Source organism: Oncorhynchus nerka, linkage group LG23 (genome assembly GCF_034236695.1).
Source record: "Oncorhynchus nerka isolate Pitt River linkage group LG23, Oner_Uvic_2.0, whole genome shotgun sequence".
Taxonomy (NCBI): domain Eukaryota; kingdom Metazoa; phylum Chordata; class Actinopteri; order Salmoniformes; family Salmonidae; genus Oncorhynchus; species Oncorhynchus nerka.
Genome location: NC_088418.1, coordinates 44779084 through 44806852, shown reverse-complemented (window position 1 = coordinate 44806852; position 27769 = coordinate 44779084). Strand labels below are relative to the sequence as shown.

Sequence of the window (27769 nt, the reverse complement as noted above, 5' to 3'; positions counted from 1 at the left end):
AAAGTGTGCATGTACACTTGAGTGAAAATAACTAGTCAGGCAGGGGAATTCAGTCTCACTTCCCATCACTAGATGATGACATTACCCCGTAGGGAGATGTCGCTGTCATCTATATAAATTATAAGACAAAGTTCTAATCCAATGGGGTTATGTGAAATCTTAAGCAGACAGTGGGAGACTTGGTTGGGTTTCATAGGAAAGGTTGAGAAGCCCAGTCATGGAGAGGTTCATGTTAAAATTAGACTTTAACACCACCCGCAGCTTAGTGGTGTGTGTGGTGGGGAGTGGGCATTATACTGAAGTAGTTACTGGGAATATAGTAGGGATCAGTGAATGTGATCAGGTATTAGCTGCAGCTTAAGCCATGGGGTCAGGGGTTAGCCACAGTGTCCAGCCATAGATTCAGCCCTGTGTGACTTTTTCACCCACCCTCTCATTAGGCTTGGGTCTTCAGCTATGGAAAACATTGATCATTTTGGGTTAGCAAAGATTCATATGACCGTAAGTTGAACATTGTGGGTAGGCCTATAAACGTGCATTTCCTCTGTCATGTGTAGGTACCTCTACACAGACCGAATGTGTAACCCAACCGTTTCTCTCTGACAACACTAGTGGGTTTGGGTCTTGGCCATATGCACAAATAGGCCTCTGTCTGTGTGTTCTGTTCACACATACCCACTGTTTTTGTGTGGCTATGAGCGGGATCTCTCTCCCTCAGCGCCACGTTCTTACAGAATGATCTCTCTCTTCTGATCCCTCTCCTCTTTAAGCTTGTTAGATCCCAGTCTGTTTCCCAGGGACACCATGAGATTAGGTGTGAGTGTGTGTGTGTGTGTGCAGGAGTGCCTGTTTGAGTGTGTAGCCTGTGAACATGCTGTGTGGGAGGAGTCTGTACTTGGCTGTTCCCTGACCTTGGATGAGAAAAGTGTCTGGGTGTGAGAGAGCGAGAAAGGCAGACTTGGAGAGTTTGGCATCAACATGATGCACATCAAGCTATAAGGAAGGGAGGGGGACAGACCGAGACCATGGGGGCTGCAGTATAGGCTACTGCAGTGCAGGTTTGTGGGGTGTTGTTTCTGTGGCTGAAGAGAGATTTGCATTAGGATTCTGAGGGACACCTGGCAACCCGTGGCTGAGCCCAGGAGTGACGATGTCTGTACAGGCCAGAAGACGACACAGCATTCAGTAAGTCCCACACGGCAGTTTGTGTGCGTTCTTCTGTCAATGTGTGTTTGTGTGTGTACTTGAATGTGTTATCTGGAACGTAATCGTGTGGACATAACGGACGGGCAATACTGAATGAATGAAGGAAAGCTTGTCGATGTTGAAGGTAATTATGTAGCATGTCTTAGACACTTATACGTTCCATTTTAGATGAGTGTCTTGCTTCTGTAAGGTTGTTAGTCTTGTGGGGTCATATGCTGCTGTTTCTCTCCCTTTGGTGGATTAACAGAGTATCTAACAAATGTTCTAATTCAATCTAATAAACTACCATACTGTACATCTCCCCTGCTATGCTGACAGTGTGTGTGTGTGGGTGCTGGAGTATGTGTGTGGGTTTCTCTCGGTGCATGGTACAGATGGCTCCACAATGTATGAGGTGCATTGTGTCCCCAACCCACCCCCCCAACCACACACATTCCCTCCCTCTTTCTCTTTGTATTGTCTGGTGAATGCTTTGGTTATTGTCCCAGTCTTGGGATGTGGGCACATATTCTATCTCCTCCCCCCCCAAGTCCTTATGTACCCTATATTTTTATTGTGTAAAAAGGGAATATGTTGATCGTGTATTGTTGGCTGATTATACCATACAGAATATACTGTATAATGCGCTTTATGTTTACACACCTTCGTGCAATGAATATAATGCGATAGCAGGATATAGAACACTTTTCTGAGGGCTTTGATTGTGTGACAAGCAGAGTCTCAGCAGTGGATATACTACATTACCCATAAGCCCAGTGCACAGCATGGAGAGCTGGTTGATCTGGGATCTAAACAGTATAAGAACCTCTCTAGCCCTACCTCCTAGCAGGGGACCTAACATCTGATATGCAGCCAGCTCAGACCGAGAACACCTCACACACACACACAGCTACTTGCAAACTTAGAAATGTACTTAGATGTTTTTAAAAGCAATTTATTACGCATGTAGCCTGATCACATATCTGTTTGTGCTTTTGCAAATGCCAACTTCATTGCTGTCATTGGCGTGGCAAGGAGTTGGAACGATAACACAAACAGACTGGCTATTAGGCATGGATTCTACATGGGAGGTCAGTGTGGAACACTGGAACGTAGTCTCTGTCTTTTCTCTCTCTCCAGGCAGCCAATGAAAGAGCCCGGAACAGGAAGCTGAGATGGAGTTCTCAGGGTGCCCTGTTGCTGCCGGTGTTGCCGACGAGGCCCAGGAGGCGGAGAAGGAGGGCCACGCCCAGGTTCTATTTGATGAGTTTGTCCAGGCGTCCACCTGCAGAACGACACTCTGTGCCTTCAACCTGCTGTGTGAGCACCTTCAGCTCACACACACACACACACAGCCACAGACATACCCCCCGACGCAGCCGCAGAGGCCTTTCTACCACATCCTCAAAGAACGCCTCAGCTACTGGAAGGCCAACGCACTGTGGGCCAAACTGGACAAACGGGCGGCCCACCACGAATACGGGAAGGGCCGTGTCTGTGCCAACACAACGGTACTTATTAGTCATTTACTATCTGGTGTTTAAAATGTTCAAATACATAGCCCAAAACAAGTCCATTTATTTGAATATTTGAATGGTTATTTGTCAAAATGAAATAGTCTACCAAATATAATTTTCAAATATTATTTTGTAATGCCTGTGTTAAATGCATGGGAGTTTATTTGAGTCAGTATTTTCAAATACTTTCCAAGTGTATTTCCAAATGCATTAAAATATTCAACTGCTTGTCTTTTCGATTAAAAGATATCTGAATACTTACATTCAAAAGTACGTGAAATTAATTGAGATATTAGAAATAGTATTTGAACCCAGGTCTGATATGTATAGTATATGGATGTCAAGTGTGTGTATGTTTAAGTGTGTACGTTTCTAGCTTCTCATCCCAGCTATCCTCTCTCCCAGTGTGTGATCATTGGGGCGGGGCCATGTGGTCTGCGTACAGCAGTAGAGCTGGGGTTCCTGGGGGCCAGAGTGGTGCTGCTGGAGAAGAGGGATGCCTTCTCCAGGAACAACGTCCTCCACCTCTGGCCTTTCACCATCCATGACCTCAGGGGCCTCGGGGCCAAGAAGTTCTACGGAAAGTTCTGTGCTGGAGCCATTGACCACATCAGTGAGTATGGAATAATCCCTGACCCTTGGCCCCACTGTCTCCATGGTTACAGCTATGGGGCTTCAATGTTCATTAGAGAATCCTCTCTCTATTTCTCTCGCCCTCTCTCTCTCTCTCCCTCCCTCCTCTCTCGCTCTCCCTCCTTCTCTCTGTAGGTATACGGCAGCTACAGTTGGTGTTATTAAAGGTGGCTCTGTTGTTGGGGGTGGAAGTCCATGTCAACGTAGAGTTCAAGGGACTGGTGGAGCCACCTGCGGACCAGGAGCAACAGAGTAAGACCTGCCGTGTGTGTGTGTGTGTGTGTGTGTGTGTGTGTGTGTGTGTGTGCGTATTTAATAGCTTTGTGTGTGTGTGTGCCTCAGAGGTAGGCTGGAGGGTGGAGGTGAAACCCAAGTCTCACCCTATTAACACACTGCAGTGTGATGTCGTGATCGGAGCTGATGGACGACGGAACACACTGCCAGGTAAATCATCTAGTAGCACCTACTGAAACACTGAACTGAAACAGCAACAGATCTCATGCAGCGTCAGTCAGATGCAGATTTCTTAGTAAATGCCTTTATAGGAAGGGAATTTTTCTAGCCCTCTGATCCCAGACTTCCTGTTTGCCATCACATCCTGTCTCCCATGTGTCCAATCAGGGTTCAGGCGTAAGGAGTTCCGAGGCAAGCTGGCCATTGCTATCACAGCTAACTTCATGAACCGTAACACCACGGCTGAGGCCAAGGTGGAGGAGATCAGTGGAGTGGCCTTCATCTTCAACCAGAGGTTCTTTCAGGAGCTACGGGATGCCACAGGAGTGGACCTGGAGAATATTGTGTACTACAAGGACGACACGCACTACTTTGTGATGACGGCTAAGAAGCAGAGTCTGCTGGAGAAAGGAGTCATTCTGCGGGTAACAACGCACACAGACGGGCCTCCCGAGTGGTGCAGCGGTCTAAGTCACTGCATCGGGAGACCCATGAGGTGGCGCACAATTGGCCCAACGTCGCCCGGGTTAGGGGAGGGTTTGGCCGACCGGGATGTTCTTGTCCCATCGCGCTCTAGCGACTCCTTGTGGCGGGCACGGGCGAATGCATTCTGACTCGGTCCCCAGTTGTACGGTGTTTCCTCCGACACATTGGTGCGGCTGGCTTCCAGGTTAAGCGAGCAGTGTGTCAAGAAGCAGTGCGGCTTGGCAGGGTCGTGTTTCGGAGGACGCGTGGCTCTCGACCTTCGCCTCTCCCGAGTCCATACGGGGAGTTGCAGCGATAGGACAAGACTGTAACTACCAATTGGATATCACAAAATTGGGGAGTAAAATATATATAAAACAACGCACACAGACACATACACACACAAATACTGTATGACTCACTGATTGACTGTATCATTATTTTGCTCATGTTGGTCTCACTGCTGTGTTTACTGCCCTGATTTTGACTGTATAACTGTGTTATTGTTCAAACAGTGATTGCATTCTATTGTACTGATGTTTACTGTGTCATACCTATCAGGACAATGCAGACACAGAAACACTTCTCTCACGGGGAAACGTGGACCAGAATGCACTGCTGGCCTATGCCCGCGAGGCGGCGGACTTCTCCACCAATCACCAGCTGCCGTCCCTGGACTTTGCCATGAACCACTACGGGCAGCCTGATGTTGCCTTGTTTGACTTCACCTGTATGTACGCGTCGGAGAACGCTGCACTGGTCAGACAGAGACATGGACACCATCTACTGGTCACGCTGGTGGGAGACAGTCTTCTGGAGGTGAGGAGCGAGGGAGAGTAAGAGAGGAGCAGAGTTGAGGGAGAGTAGAAGAATGTTAACGTCAGCAATCCTAATGTACTCTGAAAGGTATTCTGTTGTAAGTAAGCATATGGTTGTAATGTGTATGTGTCTGCTTGCGTGTGTGTTAGCCATTCTGGCCCATGGGGACAGGTATAGCACGGGGGTTCCTGGCAGCACTGGATTCTGCCTGGATGGTACGGAGCTGGGCTCAAGGCCTCGCCCCTCTGGACTTACTTGCTGAAAGGTGAGATGGCAGGTCTGCAGTTAGGAGAGCACGCGCACCAGCAAACAGGGAATGGGCACACTGTCAAAATACACATTGTAAAACTTCTAGACAAGCACACACTGCCAAACCCACACAAACATACGTGACATGCCAAAATCATTGATAAACACACACGGGCACCTCGGCTAGGAAACCAAATGATCATTCACCTGATTCCATAACTAAATAATCCTCTCTCTCTCTCTCCTCTCTTTTTTTTCCTTCTTTCAGAGAGAGTCTGTATCGTCTCCTTCCTCAGACCACTCCAGAAAATGTCAACAAAAACTTTGGTCAATACACCGTAGACCCAGCTACCCGCTACCCTAACATCAACCCTCAACTCATCAGCCCCGCACAGGTATACACAGGCACACACACATACACACAGGTCTGATGATGATGATGATGATGGTGACAATATCTGTAGGTGGGCCATCTAATATACACAGGAGAGAATGGAGGTTCGGGTGTGGTCCAGGAACCGCAACCCCGATCCCCCTTGCCGAAGCTACTACGACAGGGTGAGTCTGACCCTCTTGAGTACTGAACGGTACACTAACATAACTCTAACCATTGGCTTGATCACTATCTTCACTCATATTTATTTTCTTTCTATCTGGTTCCCCAGAGTCCTTCTCTCGCTCCAGTAAGCTTTTGTCGTGGTGCCAGCAGCAGACGCAGGGTTACCGTGGCGTTGCTGTTAGCGACCTCACTACATCCTGGAAGAGTGGCCTAGCTTTGTGCGCCCTCATCCACCACTACCGCCCTGACCTCATGTGAGTCACCTCTGACCTCTAGCCTCCTGCTCGTCACAAATCACCTCGCCTCATACAGCTCATCCCAAAGGTAGCATTCAGGCGCAATGTAGTTGGACTGGAACGTTACCAATGCCTCACTTCTCAGCCCACCTCTCACCTTTCGAACCTTAGTCTCACTTCCTTTTCACGCAAGCTCAGGTGCATGTGTGTGTTTTTGTGTGTGAGAGAGGTGAGGGTGATGAGTGAGAAGACCATGGTCCTGATTAGTGCCCTTTTAATTACCTGATTGGATCAGTGCCTCTCTTTGTCCTCTTGCTCTGGTTTGTGTGTGTGCGTGTGTAAAGTGTGTGTGTGTGACTCTCTTACTTTGACTCTTTCTCTACAGTGACTTTGCCTCTCTGGGGGAGGATGAGGGGGAGGTGAATATGAGGTTGGGGTTGGAGGTGGCAGAGAAGGAGTTTGGCATCTCTCCTGTGATGACTGTCGAGGAGATGGCGTCTGTCAGTGAAACGGACACTCTCTGTATGGTCATGTACCTCAGCCAGTTTCACCAGCTCTTCAAGGACGCACTGCCCCCAAGTGGTGAGTTTCTCAACCACAGTAGTCAGCTTAAGACCTGTTAATGTTAAATTCTCCTCATCACCCTCTATTCTTATCCTACCCTCTCTCATCTCCAACCCTCTCCTTCATAACCACGTATCTTCAATGCCTTACTAAGCAAAAGCAAAGTGGTGAAACTGTTACTATTCCTATTACCTGTCAGTGGTTGTGAAGGAAAGGAGGTGAGGAATGGCTGTGCATGACTGTTCTTCTCCTCTATTCTTTTCTGTAGAATCCCAGACTGAGAGCCCAGATGGGAGGGCTGCTGTGATTGGTCCTGCCTCTCTCCTCAGCCGCCTGGGCCACAGCCCATCCCGCAAGCGCAACCCCAAGGTACACACCCCTGTTTGTTTAAGCAGGGACTCTGTTTGTCTTTGTGTAGTTGTATAGGTGCATGTGTGTTTTACATGTATTTGTCTGTGTCCCTCCCACCAGGAGCAGAAGGAGAAGGATGCGGTGGGGAAGAGGAGAAAGACCAGTCGGCCATGTCTGGAGGACGTGAAACAAGATCTCAGATTAAGATCTCAGGACAGTTATGAGGTGAGAGGGTGTAACCTTTACCCCTGGGTTAGGTAACAGAAATTGAAACTGACGGTAGTTCTGTGACTAAATGAATGAGATGACCTTCGATAATGTGAAGTATTTTAGAAGTTAGAACAGCAATACAACACCTTTGGCCTTTCAGTGACACTGGTCAAACTCTCCGCCATTCTGCCTTCCACAGGAAGAGGCTGCCCTGTGCTCTGTGGGTGGAGCAAGCCAGAGCAGAGTGCGCTCGATGGCCAATCAGCTGCTGGCCAAGTTTGAGGAGAATGCCCCTTGCCCCTCCTCCACGCCAGCTGCAGCTCTACGCAGACAGGTGAGAGGGGATGGAATTCAGAACTCCTAGCTGCTATAAGTTTTCAGGTGTTTCTAAGAGTGGTTTCCCTCGTTCAAAGCGTCAAAGTTTTTTTTTTAATACTCTTATTGAAAATCTGTGCTTTTAATCTGAATAAAGGAAGTTCTGCAGCATGACTTCTACAGCACGGTCTGTCATCAACAGCTGTTGGTAGTTTAGATCCTCCAGGTGTGAGCCGACTGACTTCCTCTTGAGGTTTCAGAGGATAAGACAGATTAGCTGCACTGTGATGGGCATTCTGGGTCAGAGCCAATGGGACTCACTGAGCCATGGAGCAGTAAGTAAGGGTTGATTTGGTTGAAGGGAGCAGCTGTGCTTGCAGCAATATGGGTTAAGATTGACCGGTAGTTAGGGTTAACAGCGGTAGCTCTTGGCCTAGGCCCTAGATTCTTAAGGCTGTGGTTGTAGTATGGTATAAAGGTAGCCATGGCTGTCCCCGGCTCCACAGCCCTCAATCCCTCTACTAACGGACCACCAGGGGGACTCCATGCACACGCTTCCACCTCCTCCAGCATCCCCTGACCCCCAGGCCCAGCCAGCCCTTGTGGCCTCCGCTGTCACCTGGAAACAGGTCAAAATAGTAAGTCCCCCTCCTGCTTCACCTGTGGTTCTTAGAGGACTGTGGAGTTATATAGCTGTATCTCTCTGTGTCACCACATGGGGGTGCATGATGTGTGCTGTGTAGTTCAGTCGCGTGGCATTTTGTCATAGCTCTTTCTTAGCCTTAGAGTTCCCTAGATATTCCAGTATTTCACTATTTTGCTACGTCAACCACCCACTCACATGATGCCGTCTAAACCCATCTAATCCCAGAAGAAGCGCACGCAGCAGCAGGAGCAGATGAGTTTCAAGTACAAGGAAAAGGTCAAATGTCACACTCTGCCCAGCAGGGGGGAGCAGGTAGCCCCCCCCCCAGAGGATTCTGGGTAATGTAGTTGTGTGTAGACCAGATGGCATGTAAGACTAGTGATGACGTCCCATGCCACCCATAAATGTTCCTAGACTCCCCAAGTTCCCAGTAGCCATCTGTAGACTGTGTGTCATTGGTGTGATGACTTTTGAGGTCTCTTCTCGGCTACATCAGTGGTTCCCTGATATATCTCCAGGACAGAAGAGACCAACTGTCAGAATTGTCTTTCGACAGGTGGCGTCAATCTTACGCGACTCGCAGTCCGTCAACCAACAGACAAATGTTGCTGCTATATCTGGCGTAAGACAATGAATTGTTCTAGCAGTGTAGTGAAAACAATAGACTGAGAGAACACATCAAATCCACGTTTAGATCTGGACAGATGCATGGTGAACGTTGGCAGTAAGCGTTGCCCGCGGTCAAAGCTTTAACCATACCCCTAGTGTGGACTTACCCCATTCATAGACACTAACTACCTTTTAGCACCAATTGACGATAGAAAAGCCCCGAGGCTCGCGCTGAACATTAACCCGCATCGCTTGCGGTAGGGTTTTGGAGACATATGAAAACCCGTCTTTCATATAAGCAATAAATCAATTTTCAAAAATCACATTTGTTAAATTTCTTACACACCTTTTTAGGGTTTAGTGTTCTCACACAGCCATTTCCATGTTGCAGTGTTTGTTTGTGGAAAACAGAGTGGACTACCTGTGCCAATTAACTATCTGTGTCCCCGTACACCTCTGTGTAAACTGAAGACAGACGCCTCAAGTGTGTTGTCACTGAAAAATGCAGTCGGCTGCGACTGGATTTTGTATTTTTGAAATGATTTTGATGTGATATGAAAGGGATTTGTTTTTCTAGAACCGTACCGCAATTGAGAATTGTTTCACATTTAGATGGATTATTTGGCTGTTTTGGCTTCCAGAACCAATTCAACCTTTAATCAGAATATGTAAGATCCTTGGACTATAAGGAGTAACGTGGGGCCCCATTTGTTCATTATTGGGCTAGTGTGGACCATAAGTAGGCTCCAACTTGACCTATAGTCATTGAGTTCAATCTATGGGCCTCAGGGCAGTGCCAGAGGGTTAAATGCTACTGTAAATCATATTAACAACTGTTGTTTCAGAGAAAGAGGATTAAACTGGACTGAACTGGAGTCAGAGTACATCTTGTTTGGTCTTTTAAGAAAGTATATTTGTATAATTTACCGCAGGGCATGTGGCATGTGACAACACTGCAACTGAAATGTTCCTTTTTAAGATAAAAAAAAATCAGAGGCCTGTGAATGTTTTTTGTTAATGTTTGCATAGCCTTCTTTCCTCGGACTCCTCTCTTATTTGCCTACAAATTCAGTTTGATTGGTGTGAGATAAGGGCCTTGTGATAACATTTATATGTATTATTTTGGACAATGATTACACTGCAACAGAAAGAGGGTTAAATGAGTATAATGATAGAATCCAATAGGGGTTTGATGCTTCTAGCTTTGTGGTCCATTTCCACATCCATAACACCACATCAAAACGCTCTGTTTATGGCTCCGATTGTGTCATCCCTAGTGAGTGTGTCTGTGTCTGTTTACTTGTGTGTTTACTGTTTGTTCTGTCCTTCGTCCTCATCCCGTCTGTCTTTTCTCCTGTTGTCTTTTAGAAATATGTTCAGATGTACACAGGGGGAGTGAGCTCATTGGCTGAACAGATATCCAATCAGCTTCAAAGTCAGGAGTCACCTTCACCCCAGCACACTCCTGATAGGAAGGAAACGGTAAGAATTGATTTGAGTGAGTCGACTCACCCATACTAATACTGTCGATAGGCCGAAACTCATCCAGCATTGGATTATACCCTATCTAGGCTTGTTCTGAAGTAGGTCATTTCCATGTAAAAGTACCCATGAGCACCAACATGTGAAGTTCATAGGAACATGTCAAATTGGATGTCGAATTAAAGCTAGGAGTCCATTTAAAAAATATATATATATTAAGGCATGTATACATTTTTCAAACATTTTCCATCCCAAAAAATTGGAATAAACAAAGGATTTGATTTCTGGACAAACAGATTGAAAATGGGTCTTTAGAAAACATCTACCAGAAAAAGTCTTAAATGTATTTTCAATGTATCAAAACACAATAATGTTGAAGTAAAGACCGCTGCCAACTAATATCAACACTTATATTTAGTTTTAAGAAACATTGCCTTGTGCTGTGAAATTCTGTACCAAAAACCCACATATCTTGAAGATATTTTCTAATTTCTCTCCCTCATGAGGAGGGAGGATAATGAAAGTTCACAGAAGTAACAAGTAAAGGTATACCTATCAATTAGTTATAGTGTTTTTATGAGTGGTGTAAAATATTGAAGTAGAAATACTTTTAAAGTACTACTTAAGTCATTTTGGGGGGTATCTGTACATTACTTTACTATTTATATTTTTGAAAACTTTTACTTAACTACATTCCTAAAGAAAAGTATGTGCATTTACTTCATACATTTTCCCTGACACCCAAAAGTACTCGTTACATTTTGAATGCTTAGCAGGACAGTACAATGGGCCAATTCACACACTTATAAAGAGAACATATCTTGTCATCCTCACGCCCTCTGATCTGGTGGGCTAAACACAAATGCTTCGTTTGTAAATTATGACTGAGTGTTGGAGTTTGCCCCTGGCTAAAATAATGGTGTGATCTGGTTTGCTTAATATAAGGAATTTTAAATGATTTATACTTTTACTTTTGATACTTAAGTATATTTAAAACCAAATACTTTTAGACTTTTTCTCAAGTAGAATTTCACTGGGTGACTTTCACTTAAGTCATTTTCTAATAAGGTATCTTTTAGTTTTACTCAAGTGTGATAATTGGTTACTTTTTCCACCACTGCTTTTTACTGATATCAATTCAGTACCAGTAAATCGATCAGTAATGTAATTTCTGCAATTGAGTTGGCTACAATGGAAACCATAGTGGTCACAAACCACAGTTAGGTTCACAATTACATTTGTCATTTAGCCAGACAATCTTATCCAGAGCGACTTAAAGGCGCAATTAGGTTTAAGTGCCTTGCTCAAGGACACATTGGCAGATGTTCACCTAGCATTCTCTGAAATTCAAACCAACAACCTTTTGGTTACTGGTCCAGCTCTCTTAATAGTTAGGCTACCTACAGCCCCACAAGTTTACACAGCACAGTAAAGTACAATACAGCACATTAGAGTACAGGAAAGTAAAGTATGGTTCAATACAGTGAAGAAAAGTGGTGTATAGTTCAGTACTGTACAGTAGAGTTCAGTACAGTAAAGAAAAGTAGTGTATAGTTGTGTACTGTACGGTAGAGTTCAGTACACAGTATGTATTTGGTATTTTATTAGGCTCCCCATTTAGCTTTTGCGAAAGAAGCAGCTACTCTTCCTAGGGGTCTACACAAAGCATTACATAATACAGAACATTAATAGACTAGAACAGCTCAAAGACAGAACTGCATCAATTTAAAAATGGCACACGTAGCCTACATATCAATACATACACACAAATGTTCTAGGTCAAATAGGGGAGAGGCGTTGTGAGGTGTTGCTTTATCTGTTTAAAAAAAAACATGTCTGCTGTTCATTTGAGCAATATGAGATGGAAGGGAGTTCCATGCAATAATGGCTCTATATAATAGTGTACGCTTTCTTGAATTTGTTCTGGATTTGGGGCCTGTGAAAGACCCCTGGTGGCATGTCTGGTGGGGTAAGTGTGTGTGTGTCAGAGTTGTGTGTAAGTTGACTATGCAACCAATTTGGAATTTTCAACACATTGTTTCTTATAAAAATAAGAAGTGATGCAGTCAGTCTCTCCTCAGCTTTTAGCCAAGAGAGACTGGCATGTATAGTATTTATATTAGCCCTCTGGTTACAATGAAGAGCAAGACTTGCCTCTCTGTTCTGGGCCAGCTGCAGCTTAACTAGGTCTTTCCTTGCAGGACTCAACCACAGGACTTGTACAATAATCAAGATAAGATCATACTAGAGCTGGCAGGACTTGCTTTGTGGAGTGTGGTGTCAAAAATGCAGACAATCTCTTTATTATGGACAGACCTTTCCCCATCTCGAAGAGCACACTAGAGTTGAGTACACTATAATGTATTGTACTGCACTATAATGTACTCTATTGTACTGTACTATAATGTACTCTATTGTACTGAACTCTACTGTGCTGTACTCCACTGTGCTGTGCTTTGATCTCCAAACTTGTGAAACATAGACATCGATGATTGGATCAAACCAGACCCACCAAATTTGTTCTTGTTTGGGGGCAGCGCTCATTTAAATAATACAATAATACCCAAATATCTAAAGGGGGATATTGCATGTTTAATTACTCCATGACATTCGGGTCTACTCTGTATTGAGTGCACACGCTTGAGCGTTTTTTATGGGCCTAATAATAAAGCCAATTTAAACAGTAAAATTGTATTTTCATCTGATTGTCAAACAAATCAATTAAAAAAGTAGTCTAACTGTGCATGTGCCTCCACTCCAAAATAATTCCAGCATCCAAACGGCATGTATAGGCCTACTAGTGCCATTTGATGATTAAATGATAATGCCCGAGAAACCGGGCGTTTGGAGGATATATGTGCACGTGTGTTGTTACGGCAAACCGTGCCAATATTATCCTCCAAACACCGGCTTCGAGGGCATTATCACTTTTATACAACGGGTTACGTACATATTCATATTATGATTGACATGTTTTAATTAAAAAACGTTATTTTGATGAATTTATTCATACTATGTCATCATTCCACAATATATAGTCCCGGTACAAATCTAAGGATGCTACCCGAGACGACTGATCGTTCGTTCTATTGGTTCGGTTGCCAGTCTTTTCTGTATCTACGGACGCGACCCAGTCGTTCGTTCTAAATGTTCCATTGCCATACTGGCTGGCAACGTTGTTATCCCATGCTTGCTGGCTAGCCAACTACGACTAACGTACAGTCACGTCAAACAGTGCAGCCAGACAGAATAACAACAGTAGCTGCATTTGTTTAAGCTGTTTTCTAGTTACATTTATTTGGATACATCCATAAAAATGTGCTAATGAGGCACGATTTCGCCTGGCAGAGAAAATGTGCTCTCTCGTTAGGACCCTGTTGTCCAGGGGATCTAGACAACAACACGGCTAACACAATAACTTCAAACTGACGCTGGAAAGACTGCAAACTAGCTGCACTTCGTTTCGTTTGACCTTTTTTTTCAATTGACATTTCTTTGTATATATCCATAAAAATGATGCCAGCTGATTCATGATTTCGACTGGCTGAGAAACGCTGACTGCCTCTCTCTCGTCCCGACTCCTACACGTTCATTACTATGGGACAGCTGGAGATCGAATTTGAATATTGAAACAATGTTGCAAATGTCGGAGAGACAGACGCCGAGGTTTATACAAATCTCCTCTGTTAAAAAAACAAATGTAGTATAAAAGAAATGTGAGCTAATGTCTAGATGCTTTTTTTTATTTTTTACATTGGAGATCAAGTTTTGAATTTCCCTGCCTGGGCTGATAACACAGTGGACTGGCAATCAGATGGAACAGAGTACATAGTCATTTTAATTTCATAGATTTAGCCGGTGGTAATTTGTGGATTATAAACTGGGTGGTTCGAGCCCTGAATGCTAATTGGCTGAAAGCCGTGGTATATCATACCATTGGTATGACAAAACATGTATTTTTACTGCTCTAATTGTGCTGGTAACCAGTTTATAATAGCAATAAGGCACCTCAAAGGTTTGCGATATATATGGCCAATATACCACGCCCCCCCCCCCCCCCCCCGTCGCGTGAACGCGCACACACTCCATTCTTCATTGCTGTGACTTGCTTGCTAATTGAGATTTCTGCTCTTCACCCCGTTGTCAGTTTAACATACATTTAACTGATTCTATTTGTGTCCTTCAAGGCAGCTGTCAATGATCAGCGGCAGCGTAGCCTAGTGGTTAGAGCGTTGGACTAGTAACTGAAAGGTTGCAAGATCGAATCCCCGAGCTAAAAATAAAGTATTTGACTCTAGCAACAAACTTCAGGAATTTAGAAGGGGGATGATTGTTCTATAGAAAGTACAAACTTCACGTCAGGCAACCGAAATTATGCGTGTTAAATTAAACATAGAGGATGGAGTAAAATGTAGGCAAGCAATAAACATTTCAGAACAACTACTAGTCGAATACGACATGGGAGAGATGTCGAATTTTGGCAAAGATATTTATTTATAGACTGATACACTTGAAACAAATAGCCAAACCGAAAACTGCAGACATTACTAGTGCCTCCCCGGCGATAAAACAGCCATAAAAAAAAAATCGAATGAAACGCAGCGTAAATTCTGCTACTAAAATCAGTGAAATGTAGGATAAACTGACAACGGATAAACTGACAGCAGAAATCTCAACTAACAAGCAACTCACAGCAATAAAGAATTGTGTGTGTGCGCGTTTACGCGAAGGGGGGGATTCTGTGAGGGGAGATTTTCGGCAAAACACCTGTCGTGGTGGAAAAAGAAACGCACCCTATACTTTCAATGCATTATTTTTTTAAGGTGGGTTAACAACGTTTACTTGCGTTTACCCTCCACTAAGCCTATTCTACTGTCCGGTAGCCTACCTTCTCAGCCATGGCAATTTTAAACACACGAACACACTCAGAATAGGTAGCCTACATTCAATATAATACATGAGTTGAATCAAAATATGTTTTGAGGTGTCCACAATTCATGAGTTATTAATGCTTTGAGTCTTCACAGATCGTGTGACACAAAACACGACCTTTATTTCCTTACATGAATGACCGTGTTATTTGTCATTATTAAGCATTTAACATTTGAATTAGAACGGTGATCTTCAACCCTGTACAAATCATGGATCTTGGAGATCTCGGGAAATGCACTGTATGTGTAACTATGGCTACATAACATTTCCTTATGTTTCGCCGTGAAAACAGTTTTCATCAGCACACAAATCCCAAATAATGTAGTCCTATACCATTGCAAAATGGAATGCTTCTAACCGAAAGAGTCAACTATAGGCATACTTGTTGGATGGATTGGATGCGCATTGGGGTCTAGCTGTAGGCGAGTTGTCTAGTGATATTGTTGACCATCATCCGCTGATCCAGGAAAGACAATTATTATTGATAGGAAATAGTCAAGCTAAATAAATGGTCTACTACTTCTGCCCACGGATGGCACGGAGAACACCAGTGCCCACGCCAACCTGAAAAACAAAGCAATGAGCGCTCTAAACAGCTGACTGACGAAATCAAACCATTATAAATCAACGGAGAAGTCTAATGCAACGGAATAAAGGCATATGATTTTTTTTTTGTCAAGGACGCATGGCAAACAAATGTCTCATTCAGGGAAACTGAGCCCCCCTCTGGCTCCCCGTAATCCGCACCATGATTATACATTGTGTGGACCTATTTAGGAAACATCACCATGAAGAGAATGACATTCATATCCATACTTATACATTTCTATGTAGTACAGATCAGGGACCCATAATGCAATTCCGTTTCCGCAATTCTTTTACCGGTTGTTCAATAACCCCAAAAATAATAATCAAAGTCAATGTGTCATGTCATAGTTGACACCTGATTCTTTCTCCAGACATCGTTGATTCTTAATTTATCAGATGTTGAATCGACTTTTGAAATCAATGTTTGGCATATATTTTTAGTGAAAAATCGGAATCTCTGCGCAATGCTGTAACCTCTTTGGTAGTAAGCTAACTCTGAAGTGAGGTGATCCATCTATTACAGCTCATTCTCCCCCCCATCTCTCTCTCTCTCCTCTCTCTCCTCTCTCTCCCTCTCTCCTCTCTCCCTCTCTCCTCTCTCTTAGGCTGCCGTTCTCTCTGTGTTGGCAGGGTCAGGAGGGGCCAGTGATGTGTGTTTCTTCTGCAGTAAGCGCGTGTACGTGATGGAGAGACTCAGTGTTGAGGGACTGTTCTTCCACCGGAGCTGCTTCCAGTGTGACCACTGCAGCTCCACCATCCGCCTGGCCTCCTACGCCTACGACCGGCCTAACGGTGAGCCCCTGAGGAGGGAGGAGAGTGAGACCAGGTCTAGGGGTGGAGAAAGGGGACCTGGGAGGGGTGAGGGCAGGGAGAGGGTGTCACTGAGCTCCATGGAGTTGGAGAGTAATGGTAAAAATGGGTAACTCCGATGAATGACAAGGGCTGCCCTACCACACACACGCACACTGAAAATACCACGACTAGCATGGCCTTGGCATCGAAACACAGCTACAACTTTTTATATGCTCTACCACAACTTGTGTTATCTTGAATGCAGCTCTGACCTGCAGTTAATGAGGGTTAGTGACACTCAATCACTCTGTTTTTATACAGATTTCTCCAATCTGCACTGGGCTGGGTTGATGTTACACCGCGTGATCACTTTGTAAAGCTTCCAGGTTATCAGCAGACCAGAGACCAACTCAGTTAACACATGATGAACACAAACTCAGTGTGTTGCTTACTGCACCGTTGGGGCCTGGGGCTCCCTGGACCGACTGCGTGGTTGTTTATCTTTGATTACTGTAGAATACACAAGGTGCAAGAAAAAAATTTGGTTGGACATTAGCAGTTTTTCTCTTCTTATGTCAGTCACTGACAGTCACTCAATTAGCCATGTCAGCTGACATTTCTTTAGATTACGGGGCCCCAATTACGGGGCCCCCTAATTGGGTAGAATTGCAAAAAATTTGCTGTAAAATTGCACAATTTTCTTTTGGCCCCATGGCAAAATATGTAGAACTGCAGGAAATTAAATGTAAAACTTAAATGTTTATTTCTGCCGTGAATAAGAGGGCCACCAAAATGTTTTGCCCACGAAGTGGGGGTGGCCCCCCAACCAAATCTCACATAGGGCCCACAAAAAGCTATGGTGTGTGTGTGTGCATGCCTGCTTGCGTAACTGTGTGTGTGTGTGTGTGTATTGTACTTCTTAGAGATGTGCTGTGTGTTTGTAAAGGGAGGGAGGGGGGCAGATACAAAAGATGTCTGTCATGTCAGGAGTTGATTTCTAAGTTGAATTCAAACCCTTCAACCAATCAGTGATGAGGTGTCACATGATAGCCATTTGAGTGTGAGGCGGGAGAGAAGTGTGTGTAGGGTAGACTATATATGAAGTGGTCTGTCAGTGTAGGGACCAGATCGACTGTGTCTTCCTGTCGGTCTGTAGACCGGTGCTGTTTTCTATGGAGGAGTCCCACTGTAAGACACAACTCTATTTCATTCTCCCCGTTCTTTTCCCGGGAGGCTGAGAGATGTAGCTTTTCCTCAAGGTCGAGGGACACTGTTTTCTTTGTGTGGAAATGTGAATGAGATTTAGCTGAGGAGGAGACCTGTACGATATTTAACACGGTTTTCTCTGTACTTCTACTGTAGTTAGATAACACTTAGTTTTTTGTTTAAAGTTCTTCTGTAAGATGCATGGGAGCTGCAGATCGGGCGGTTCGGTGTCTCGTGTTCTAACTCATTGGTTCTGTGTGTAGGGAAGTTCTACTGTAAGCCACACTATGACGTCCGTCTGGTTGGGCCGGTCCAGAGGAAGAGGGCAGCCCCCCCGACCTCCGATCAGCCCCCAACCCCCTACGAACGGACCCCTTCTCAGCGGACCCACCTGGTAAGGACTTCTGCCTTTCCCCTCGTACTCTGGCGAAATAGAAGCTCTTGGCTGATCTGGGGTTTTAACTCCTGATATTTGTATAGACATAGCAATTAAGGTTTCAGTTAATGATGAGCTCTCTCTCTCTCTGTTTATTATATTGTTTCGAGGAGAACACATCACGTATGTATGAGGTTTTCTGTAGATCAATACACTGGTCCTTCTTTGACCCCTCCGTCCAGGAGTCCCAAGCTGCTCTGTCCACTAACCCTCGCTCCTCAGTGACTGTGGTGACAGCAGATCGCAAGTCCTCAGGTAAGCCAAGAGGTTCATGTATCTGTGTCATGTGTGTGTTTTCAGTCGTAATGCGTGTGTGTGTTTGTGTGTGTGTTTGTGCACAGAATGTGTGTCTTAGTGACGCCGCTGAGTGTGTAAAGAATGTCCTGAGTTTGGCTTTGGCTAAGTGTATGTCTGTGTGTGTGTGGCTGGTGTGTGTGTCTCAGTGGCGTCTCTGATTGGGAGTGGGTCCGGCTTGGTAAAGCTTCTATGTGTGTGTGTATGTGTGCGTGTGTGCGCTCAGTGGCATCTCTGATTGAGAGGGAGTGTGGCTTGGCTAAGCGCGTGCACGGCACGCCAGAACGTATAGAGCTGGAGAACTACCATGTGAGCCTGGGGAGCCTGGAGACTGAACAGCTAACAGATGAGCCGGAGGAGGTGCCAGAGGAGACGCTGGCCAATTACAACCTCAGTCTGCTGGTGACAGAGGAGAAGAAGGCCAATCACAAGCGCAGCCCGTTGTGGGACAAGAGCAACGAGGGCTCCAGGTCAGCATTACACAAACAAAAATGTATCTTTATTTCTATCTAGCGTGTCCTCTTTCTCTCCCCCTCTTTCTCTCTCGCTATCTATCTCCCTCTGTCTCTCCGTCTCTTTCCCTCCCCCTCTTTCTCTCTCGCGATCTCTCCTTCTGTCTCTCCCTCTTTCTCTTTCTCTCTTTCTGTCTCGCTATATATCTCCCTCTCTCCTTCTCTATCCCTCCCCCTCTTTCTCTCTCGCTATCTATCTCCCTCTGTCTCTGTCTCTCCCTCTCTTTTTCCCTTTCCCTCTTTCTCTTTCCCTCTTTCTCTCTTCCCCCCTTTCTCTTGCACACACACTTACACACACGAACACACACACACTAATTGCCTTCCTCTCTCCTCATAGTTCGGAATCAGAGACGGAGGAGGGGGGGGAGAGGCAGCGGGCTCAAACCAATGACCTGGCTAGAGACTCCTGGAGGAAGGCCATGGAACTACACGCACGCCTCCGAGGAGAGAGAGCAGACGACGAAGAAGAGACAGAAGAAGGAGAGGAGGAAGGAGAGGTTGATGAGGAGGAGGAGGAGTTATCTAGTGATGGTAATTGTGCCTTTTTCTCTGTTTTCCTGTGTGTGTGTCTCTGTGCTGTCAGTCAGAAAGATTTCTTTCTAGACTAGTTTCCTTTCCTCTCTTTTGTTCTCTATTCTGGTCTCTCAACCCTCTTTCTCTCGGTGTCTGTGTATGTGTGTCCTCCCTCCCTGTCCGTCTCTCTATCTGGTGTGTCTCCCCCTGCTGGTAGAAGGGGAGTACTCTCCGTGGGAGAGGGAGCGTCACTCAGGTCTGTGGCTCAGATAGAGACAGATAGCACCGCCACAGGAGAGAAAGCTAACAAAACATGTTTATCCTTTTTATTATGGTAATTGTTTTGTTACTAACCATTTAGCATGTTTTGCTGTGTCATTGAGAATAATGACACACTAGCGGGCAGAAATTACAGTAACTTCCTCAACTATTGCACCCCATGGACTTACACAGGTGATTTTTTGTTCTGTATACCAGAACCGGCCACTGGGTCGCTGCCTGGATGAGCCACTCCCAGTGTAGGGGCACTGGGTCGGACCGAAAGGGACGGGATGTCTCTATCTGGTTTCATTTCCGAGATATTCGTGGTTTTGTGCACCAGACCCAGCCAACAGCGACCACTGGGTCAGCCGGGTTTGGTACTTATTAAAGACAGTGTTTGAGAATACGTGTCTCTGGCGCCGGTACAGCATGGGTGAACATCACCACAGGCATCGCTGCCTGGGTACTTCACTCCCCGCACCGGAACACCAATGTAGGGCCACTGGATCGGCTGGGTCTCGCACGGACGGTGCGCGGCTGAAGCTTGTCATTAAAACGGGGATAACCGGCTCCGACAGGGGCTCCCCCGATAGAGGCAATTCCACGTGGGGCGGCAGGAACCGTCCGTCTGAACACCGGCTAAAGGCCGGCCGACAGGGGCCCTTCCAGGTGGAAAACGAATGCAACTCGGTCACCCACGGTCCAATGGTTTTGGTGGCTATGGTTGCCCAAACCTTATTAATAATATAATTTGCCTCATCAAGTCTACAGTGTTGCCAACCAACGGCAAAAATATCTAATACCTACTCTAGCTCAATACCAACTGTGGCTCACAAGCAACATTTCCTGTAAGACACAGGAGGTTGCTATCTAGAGTCTCTGTAGAGATTCTGACTTTCTCTTTACTTCCTCTCCTTTACTCTCTCTCTCTCCCTTCCATCTCTCTTACTCTCCTCATCCCTCTCTTTTTCCCCCTCCCTTTCTCTCTCTCTCTCAGAGGAAGGATCATCCCCCCTCACTGCTCAGGAGGTAGCCTCGTTGGACGAGTGGCAGCAGAGCACACACTCTCAAAACACACACTCTCCAGACACACTCACGCCTGACTCGACAGCACCCGATACACACGGTCCACACAACCCCACCAGTGTACCCAATATCACCTTCTCCACTCCAGCCACTGCCTCAACACCATTCACCCCCTTAACGTCACATGCACCCACATCAATGTCCTCTGTCTTTACCTACCCCTCCCCTAACTCCTCCACCACCTTGGGCTGCTTCCCCGGTCCGGAAGTGGGAGAGGAGGATGGGGAAGAGAAAGAGAGGAAGGAGAGAAAAGAGCAAGAGGAGAGGGTGCGTGACCCCAGCAGTAGTTCAGGGATTGGTGTGGGCGGGAGCTCCACCACCTCTACCTCGGACCCTCTCACCCCTCCCTGCATCCTTCCCCCCGCCCAGCACAGGGCATGCTGGGATAGCCTGCCCCACCCTGATGTGGAGGCGGAGTCACTGCAGAGCCCCGCCCCTCGCCCTGCCCCTCGATTTGTCCCCGCACCTATCATGGCGTCGGCTGTTGTGCGGGGGGTCGGGGGCAAGAAACTGAATCCGTGGGACGTGGGTGGGGGAAGCGGGCCTGCCGCGGGGGGGTCTGTTGGAGCGGGGTCTCTTGGGGAGCAGCTGTGTAAGGGTGAAGTAATAGACCCCTTAGAGGACATCAGCTCCCCCTTGTCCCCCCTGAAGCCCCTTAAGGCAGTGCCCAGAGACGAGAGAGAAATCGGGAGGAAGAGGGAGATGGAGAGGAGGAGGGAGATAGAGAGAGCAGCCATGGGGGTGGGCTGGGAGGACATGAAAATCACCCTAGGAAGGGAGCCTCTCCCAGGGAAGAGCAGAGAAGGTCTGGACCCCCGCAGACTCACAGAGAGCCTGCCTCCCCTCCTTCTCCAGGGGGGCTTCATCTTCCCTTCACGTAAGTGCCGCAGGGACAACCAGCCCCCCAGCCAGAGTGTGTCTGAAGCGGGCATAGGAGAGGGTGGACCCCTGGGCCTGTGGAGAGCTGTCATCTCTGGCTATAAGAGGGACAGGAAGAAGAAGGGCAGGACTTCCCTTCCCAATTCGACAACAGCCCCAGCCCCCAAAGAGCAGGGCAGGAGGAAAACTTCTGCAGAGAGAAGAGGTAACACACACAAACACACACACACACACACACACTGGTGATCTAGTATAGTGAATTCCTAAGGTGAACCTCTGTGTTTGTGCAGGTGTGAAGTTCAGGGAGCGCCAGAGCTGGTCGGAGCCGGAGGAGTCAGACATCACCTGCTCTGTTGTGATGGAGAGATGCTCCATGAACCCCAAGGCCAACGTAAGAACATCACTACTAACACTATCACTGATCTCAGAGCAGCAGGCTGACATTACACTACAGCTCTGACTGTGAGAGTCAGTGATGTCACTACAGACCTCTGATCAGCTCTGTGGATGCCAACCATCTTTACGGTCATTGTTTGGAGGAAATTCATTCACACTATAGGAGGCTGTTGTCGTATGTGTTGTGGGATATCTGGTCTTTATTGGCTACCATATCATCTCCTGTCTTCAGAGGTTCAGGTAAATCTCTTAATGGATGAATGTTTTCAGCTTCGTCTGGAACTGTTTGACCTAGCGTCAGACCTTCAGAAGGAAACCATTGAGGAGGAAGAGGAGAATGAGGAAGGGGAGGTATACTACTTTGTGGCAGTATGATGCAGGCTGTTGTGTCCTAGTCTAGTTAGAGATAGTTACAGCAGAGTTGCTGAGCGATGTTACACTTCTCCCATTCCGATTTAGAGTACGTTTTGTGTGATCTAGACATACTATATATTGTGTGCCCTATTTTGATTGTTTTTTGGTCTTCATCTTTCCAAGTCTGCATATGTGCCTCATGCCCTGGCCTTTAAGAGGGCGTATGCCATTAAGGTAGTGTGAACATTCCCATTAAGGTAGTGTGAACATTCCCATTAAGGCAGTGTGAACATTCCCATTAAGGCAGTGTGAACATTCCCATTAAGGCAGTGTGAACATTCCCATTAAGGCAGTGTGAACATTCCCATTAAGGTAGTGTGAACATTCCCATTAAGGTAGTGTGAACATTCCCATTAAGGTCGTGTGAACATTCCCATTAAGGTAGTGTGAACATTCCCATTAGGGTAGTGTGAACATTCCCATTAAGGCAGTGTGAACTTTCCCATTAAGGTAGTGTGAACATTCCCATTAAGGCAGTGTGAACATTCCCATTAAGGTAGTGTGAACATTCCCATTAAGGTAGTGTGAACATTCCCATTAAGGTAGTGTGAACATTCCCATTAAGGTAGTGTGAACATTCCCATTAAGGCAGTGTGAACATTCCCATTAAGGCAGTGTGAACATTCCCATTAAGGCAGTGTGAACATTCCCATTAAGGCAGTGTGAACATTCCCATTAAGGTAGTGTGAACATTCCCATTAAGGTAGTGTGAACATTCCCATTAAGGTCGTGTGAACATTCCCATTAAGGTAGTGTGAACATTCCCATTAGGTAGTGTGAACATTCCCATTAAGGCAGTGTGAACTTTCCCATTAAGGTAGTGTGAACATTCCCATTAAGGCAGTGTGAACATTCCCATTAAGGTAGTGTGAACATTCCCATTAAGGCAGTGTGAACATTCCCATTAAGGTAGTGTGAACATTCCCATTAAGGTAGTGTGAACATTCCCATTAAGGTAGTGTGAACATTCCCATTAAGGTAGTGTGAACATTCCCATTAAGGCAGTGTGAACATTCCCATTAAGGCAGTGTGAACATTCCCATTAAGGCAGTGTGAACATTCCCATTAAGGCAGTGTGAACATTCCCATTAAGGTAGTGTGAACATTCCCATTAAGGTAGTGTGAACATTCCCATTAAGGTCGTGTGAACATTCCCATTAAGGTAGTGTGAACATTCCCATTAGGGTAGTGTGAACATTCCCATTAAGGCAGTGTGAACTTTCCCATTAAGGTAGTGTGAACATTCCCATTAAGGCAGTGTGAACATTCCCATTAAGGTAGTGTGAACATTCCCATTAAGGTAGTGTGAACATTCCCATTAAGGTAGTGTGAACATTCCCATTAAGGTAGTGTGAACATTCCCATTACATTAAGGTAGTGTGAACATTCCCATTACATTAAGGTAGTGTGAACATTCCCATTACATTAAGGTAGTGTGAACATTCCCATTACATTAAGGCAGTGTGAACATTCCCATTAAGGCAGTGTGAACATTCCCATTAAGGCAGTGTGAACATTCCCATTAAGGTAGTGTGAACATTCCCATTAAGGCAGTGTGAACATTCCCATTAAGGCAGTGTGAACATTCCCATCAAGGCAGTGTGAACATTCCCATTAAGGTAGTGTGAACATTCCCATTAAGGCAGTGTGAACATTCCCATCAAGGCAGTGTGAACATTCCCATCAAGGCAGTGTGAACATTCCCATCAAGGCAGTGTGAACATTCCCATCAAGGCAGTGTGAACATTCCCATTAAGGCAGTGCGAACATTCCCATTAAGGCAGTGCGAACATTACCATTAAGGCAGTGCGAACATTCCCATTGGTTGCATCAAGCTGTTCTGTGCTCTGTGCTGTGTCCTTATCGTCCCTAAACCCCAGTAGTGTGTATACTCAGAATTTGCTGCTGTGGTCGAATCTTAACGGTGTGTGTGTGTGTGTCTGTGTGCGCGCATGCTATGTGTGTTTGTCTGTGTGTAGGCTGCTGACGCTCTCTCTCTCTCCTAAAGAGGCACGTGGGGAAAGAGAGGGAGCTGGACAGCTCCCCCCATATGGATACACAGCGGAAGTCATCGTGCCCTACGGAGGTGGTGGGGGTACTGGTGCACATGAAGGACCTGAAGGACCCGTCCAGCCTGGATGTGTCAGAGGCCATGTTCCACAGAGACCCAGAGGAGGAGGAGCTAGATGCCAGGTTAACACGCAGGGTACAGAGGGCAGCGCGCAAACAGGCCAAACAGGAGCAACTCAAGAGACTGCACAGAGCCCAGGTAGGATGTAGGTTTCTCATGTATGTGTGACGGTGCGTATGATTTGTTTGAAGCCGCATTGATGTTATAGGTGGCGCTAACATGCATATTTTGTCCTGATCTTGTCCACATTCTGATTGTGCCCACATGTTCAGAAATATGTCTAGTCGTGGTATTAAAATATCTCATATCCGTCCACATTCTGAGAGTCAGTTTACCCAATAAATGACTGGGAGTTTATACATCGAGTGTGTGACTCTCTTTATTTTTATAGCTTCCAGTTTATTCCCCCGTTAGTCAGCACCTCTACACCAATCAGAATGTGGACAAGATCAGGACAAATAACGCATGTAAGAATCAGGTATAAGCAGGGCTTGAGTGTATAAAATGGGCCTTGTCAGATGATCCAAAGGCAGTTGGAGCAGGTGGAGGAGAAGCAGAGGCAGCTGGAGGAGAGGGGCGTGGCTGTGGAGAAGGCCTTGAGAGGGGAAGCAGGTAAACACACTATTTACAAACCTGTTTGACATCATGGTTTGTTTTAACTATATTACTCTTAGTTAGTTTGACTAAGCATATGATCAGTGTACGTGTGGTCATGTGGTCAACTGCCTGGTATGTTCTTATTTTAGACTACTGGGGAGAGTCGAATGACAGTGAAGAGCTGGACTTGCACCTGGGAGGTATGTACCTCATACTATGCTGCATTCCATCCAGTGAATCTGCTGAGGGGAGAACGGCTCATAATAATGGCTGGAACAGAGCAAATGGAATGGCATCAAACACTTGGAAACCATGTGTTTGACGTATTTGATACCAATCCACTGATCCGGCTCCAGTAATTACCACGAACCCGTCCTCCCCAATTAAGGTGCCACCCACCTCCTGTGATTCCCTCCAACTATTAATTATCCTCCAATCTTACCCATGGTTCCTGACACTCCTTCTCTCTTTCTCTCTCCCCCTACCCCTCCCTCCCTCTCCCTCCCCCTACCCCTCCCTCCCTCTTTTCCCCCTACCCCGCTCTTTTCCCCCCACCCCTCCCTCCCTCTTTTCCCCCCACCCCTCCCTCCCTCTTTTCCCCCACCCCTCCCTCCCTCTTTTCCCCCCACCCCTCCCTCCCTCCCTCCCTTATTTCCCCCACCCCTCCCTCCCTCCCTCCCTTATTCCCACCCCTCCCTCCCTCCCTGATTTCCCCCCCCACCCCTCCCTCCCTCCCTTATTTCCCCCACCCCTCCCTCCCTCCCTCCCTTATTTTCCCCCTACCCCTCCCTCTCTCTTTTCCCCCTACCCCTCCCTCTCTCTTTTCCCCCTACCCCTCCCTCTCTCTTTTCCCCCTACCCCTCCCTCCCTCTCCCCCCTACCCCTCCCTCACTCGCTCTTTCCCCCTACCCCTCCCTCACCGCTCTTTCCCCCTACCCCTCCCTCCCCCTTTCCCCCTACCCCTCCCTCCCTCTTTCCCCCTACCCCTCCCTCCCTCTTTTCCCCCTACCCCTCCCTCCCTCTTTTCCCCCTACCCCTCCCTCCCTCTTTTCCCCCTACCCCTCCCTCCCTCTTTTCCCCCTACCCCTCCCTCCCTCTTTTCCCCCTACCCCTCCCTCCCTCTCTCTTTCCCCCTTCCCCTCCCTCTCTTTCCATCTTCCTCTCTCTCCTTTAGTCATGGGCAGGCAGGATGATCCAGCTCTGATGCAGCAGTGGTTCAAGCTGGTCCAGCAGAAGAACTGTCTGATGCGCTATGAGTCAGAACTCATGATATTGTGAGTATCTATATGACCTTTGACCCCATATGTCACCACTGGACTCAAATGTATGATTAGTATGAGCGCTCATGACGAAATGGCAGTATGTAGTATGCCTGGTCGCAGTATGCAATTATCTGAGTCATCAGTGTCTTTGTGCTCGACCCTGTGGACTGATGTGGTCTCCATGGCAACTGTCTCTCCCTCAGCGCTCGGGAGCTGGAGTTGGAGGATAGACAGAGCCGTCTCCAACAGGAGCTCAGAGAGAGGATGGCCGTGGATGGTAAGTACACTCATACATATGCAAGGAAACACACACACGTCATACAGTACCATAACGCTTGTAATATATTCTGTTTTCAGCCTTCTCTCACTCCCTCTCTCCCTCTCTTTCAGACCATCTGAAGGGTGAGGCAGAGCTGGCTGAGGAGAAGCTAATCCTGGGGGAGATGTTGGAGGTGGTGGAGCAGAGAGATGCTCTGGTGTCTCTGCTGGAGGAGCAGCGGCTGCAGGAGAGCCAGGAGGACAGAGACCTGGAGGCCATCATGCTGTCCCGGGGCCTGGGCCTGAACAACTGGGCCTGAACCTGAACAACTGGGCCCAAGCACAGACACGTCACTTCCCCTCTAAAGCTGCGATCAGGGTCACGGTTGTGAGGTCACTTCCCCTCTGATACAACGTTATGACCAGGATCAAGGCGGGACAATATCTGGATGATCAGTTTTTAGGATTGAAGATGTTTCCCCAATCCCCACTGCTACACACATCTTGCTATACCCCTGACTGACTGACTGATGGCCCTATGCTCACTATACTCACCCAGGCTGTTGTTATGGCGATATGTGGCATGTATAAATGAATTGTATTGTTATTTATTAACCATTTAGAAAAATGTATATTATGTAAAAAAGAAACAGCACTGATTTTTTAAAACCTTTTTTAAATTGACATGAATAATGTTTTACTTCACACATTGGATAATAAAGACATTCTGACATCATGATGTCATGTTTGAACATTTGAGATGATAAGGGGGACTCCTGTAGGGGAGAGGAAGGGAGGACGACCTGGGGGCTGGGGATTCCAGTGAGATAGGGAGGGAATCTTTTTATGCAGTCCCGTCTCCTGCACAGGTGTGGCTATTGTGTTCAGTCAGAAATAGCTGCTGAGATTACTCTCAGCT

The 27769-nt window shown here is 46.4% G+C and overlaps 1 protein-coding gene across 2 annotated transcripts; it reads left to right on the top strand.

Moving 5' to 3' along the window:
• The first annotated feature begins 52 nt into the window (after positions 1 to 52).
• LOC115106901 (protein-methionine sulfoxide oxidase mical3a-like) lies at positions 53 to 27586 on the top strand. 2 transcript variants are annotated; one of them, XM_065008147.1, is made up of 31 exons: positions 53 to 1185; positions 2326 to 2696; positions 3108 to 3315; positions 3471 to 3587; positions 3678 to 3779; positions 3957 to 4213; positions 4815 to 5072; positions 5222 to 5337; positions 5590 to 5716; positions 5786 to 5879; positions 5987 to 6134; positions 6502 to 6698; positions 6949 to 7049; positions 7152 to 7256; positions 7441 to 7575; positions 10180 to 10293; positions 16419 to 16605; positions 18075 to 18205; positions 18430 to 18502; positions 18768 to 19011; positions 19391 to 19584; positions 20825 to 21997; positions 22083 to 22183; positions 22459 to 22539; positions 22726 to 22776; positions 24611 to 24871; positions 25252 to 25345; positions 25480 to 25530; positions 26505 to 26604; positions 26796 to 26869; positions 26983 to 27586. In XM_065008147.1, the coding sequence occupies exons 2-31, from the start codon at positions 2361 to 2363 to the stop codon at positions 27168 to 27170; spliced, it is 5418 nt and encodes a 1805-aa protein (XP_064864219.1). In that variant the 5' UTR covers positions 53 to 1185; positions 2326 to 2360; the 3' UTR covers positions 27171 to 27586. The 2 variants fall into 2 exon arrangements, with proteins under 2 accessions (XP_064864219.1, XP_029485958.2); XM_029630098.2 differs by lacking the exon at positions 22726 to 22776.
• The last annotated feature ends 183 nt before the right edge of the window (positions 27587 to 27769 follow it).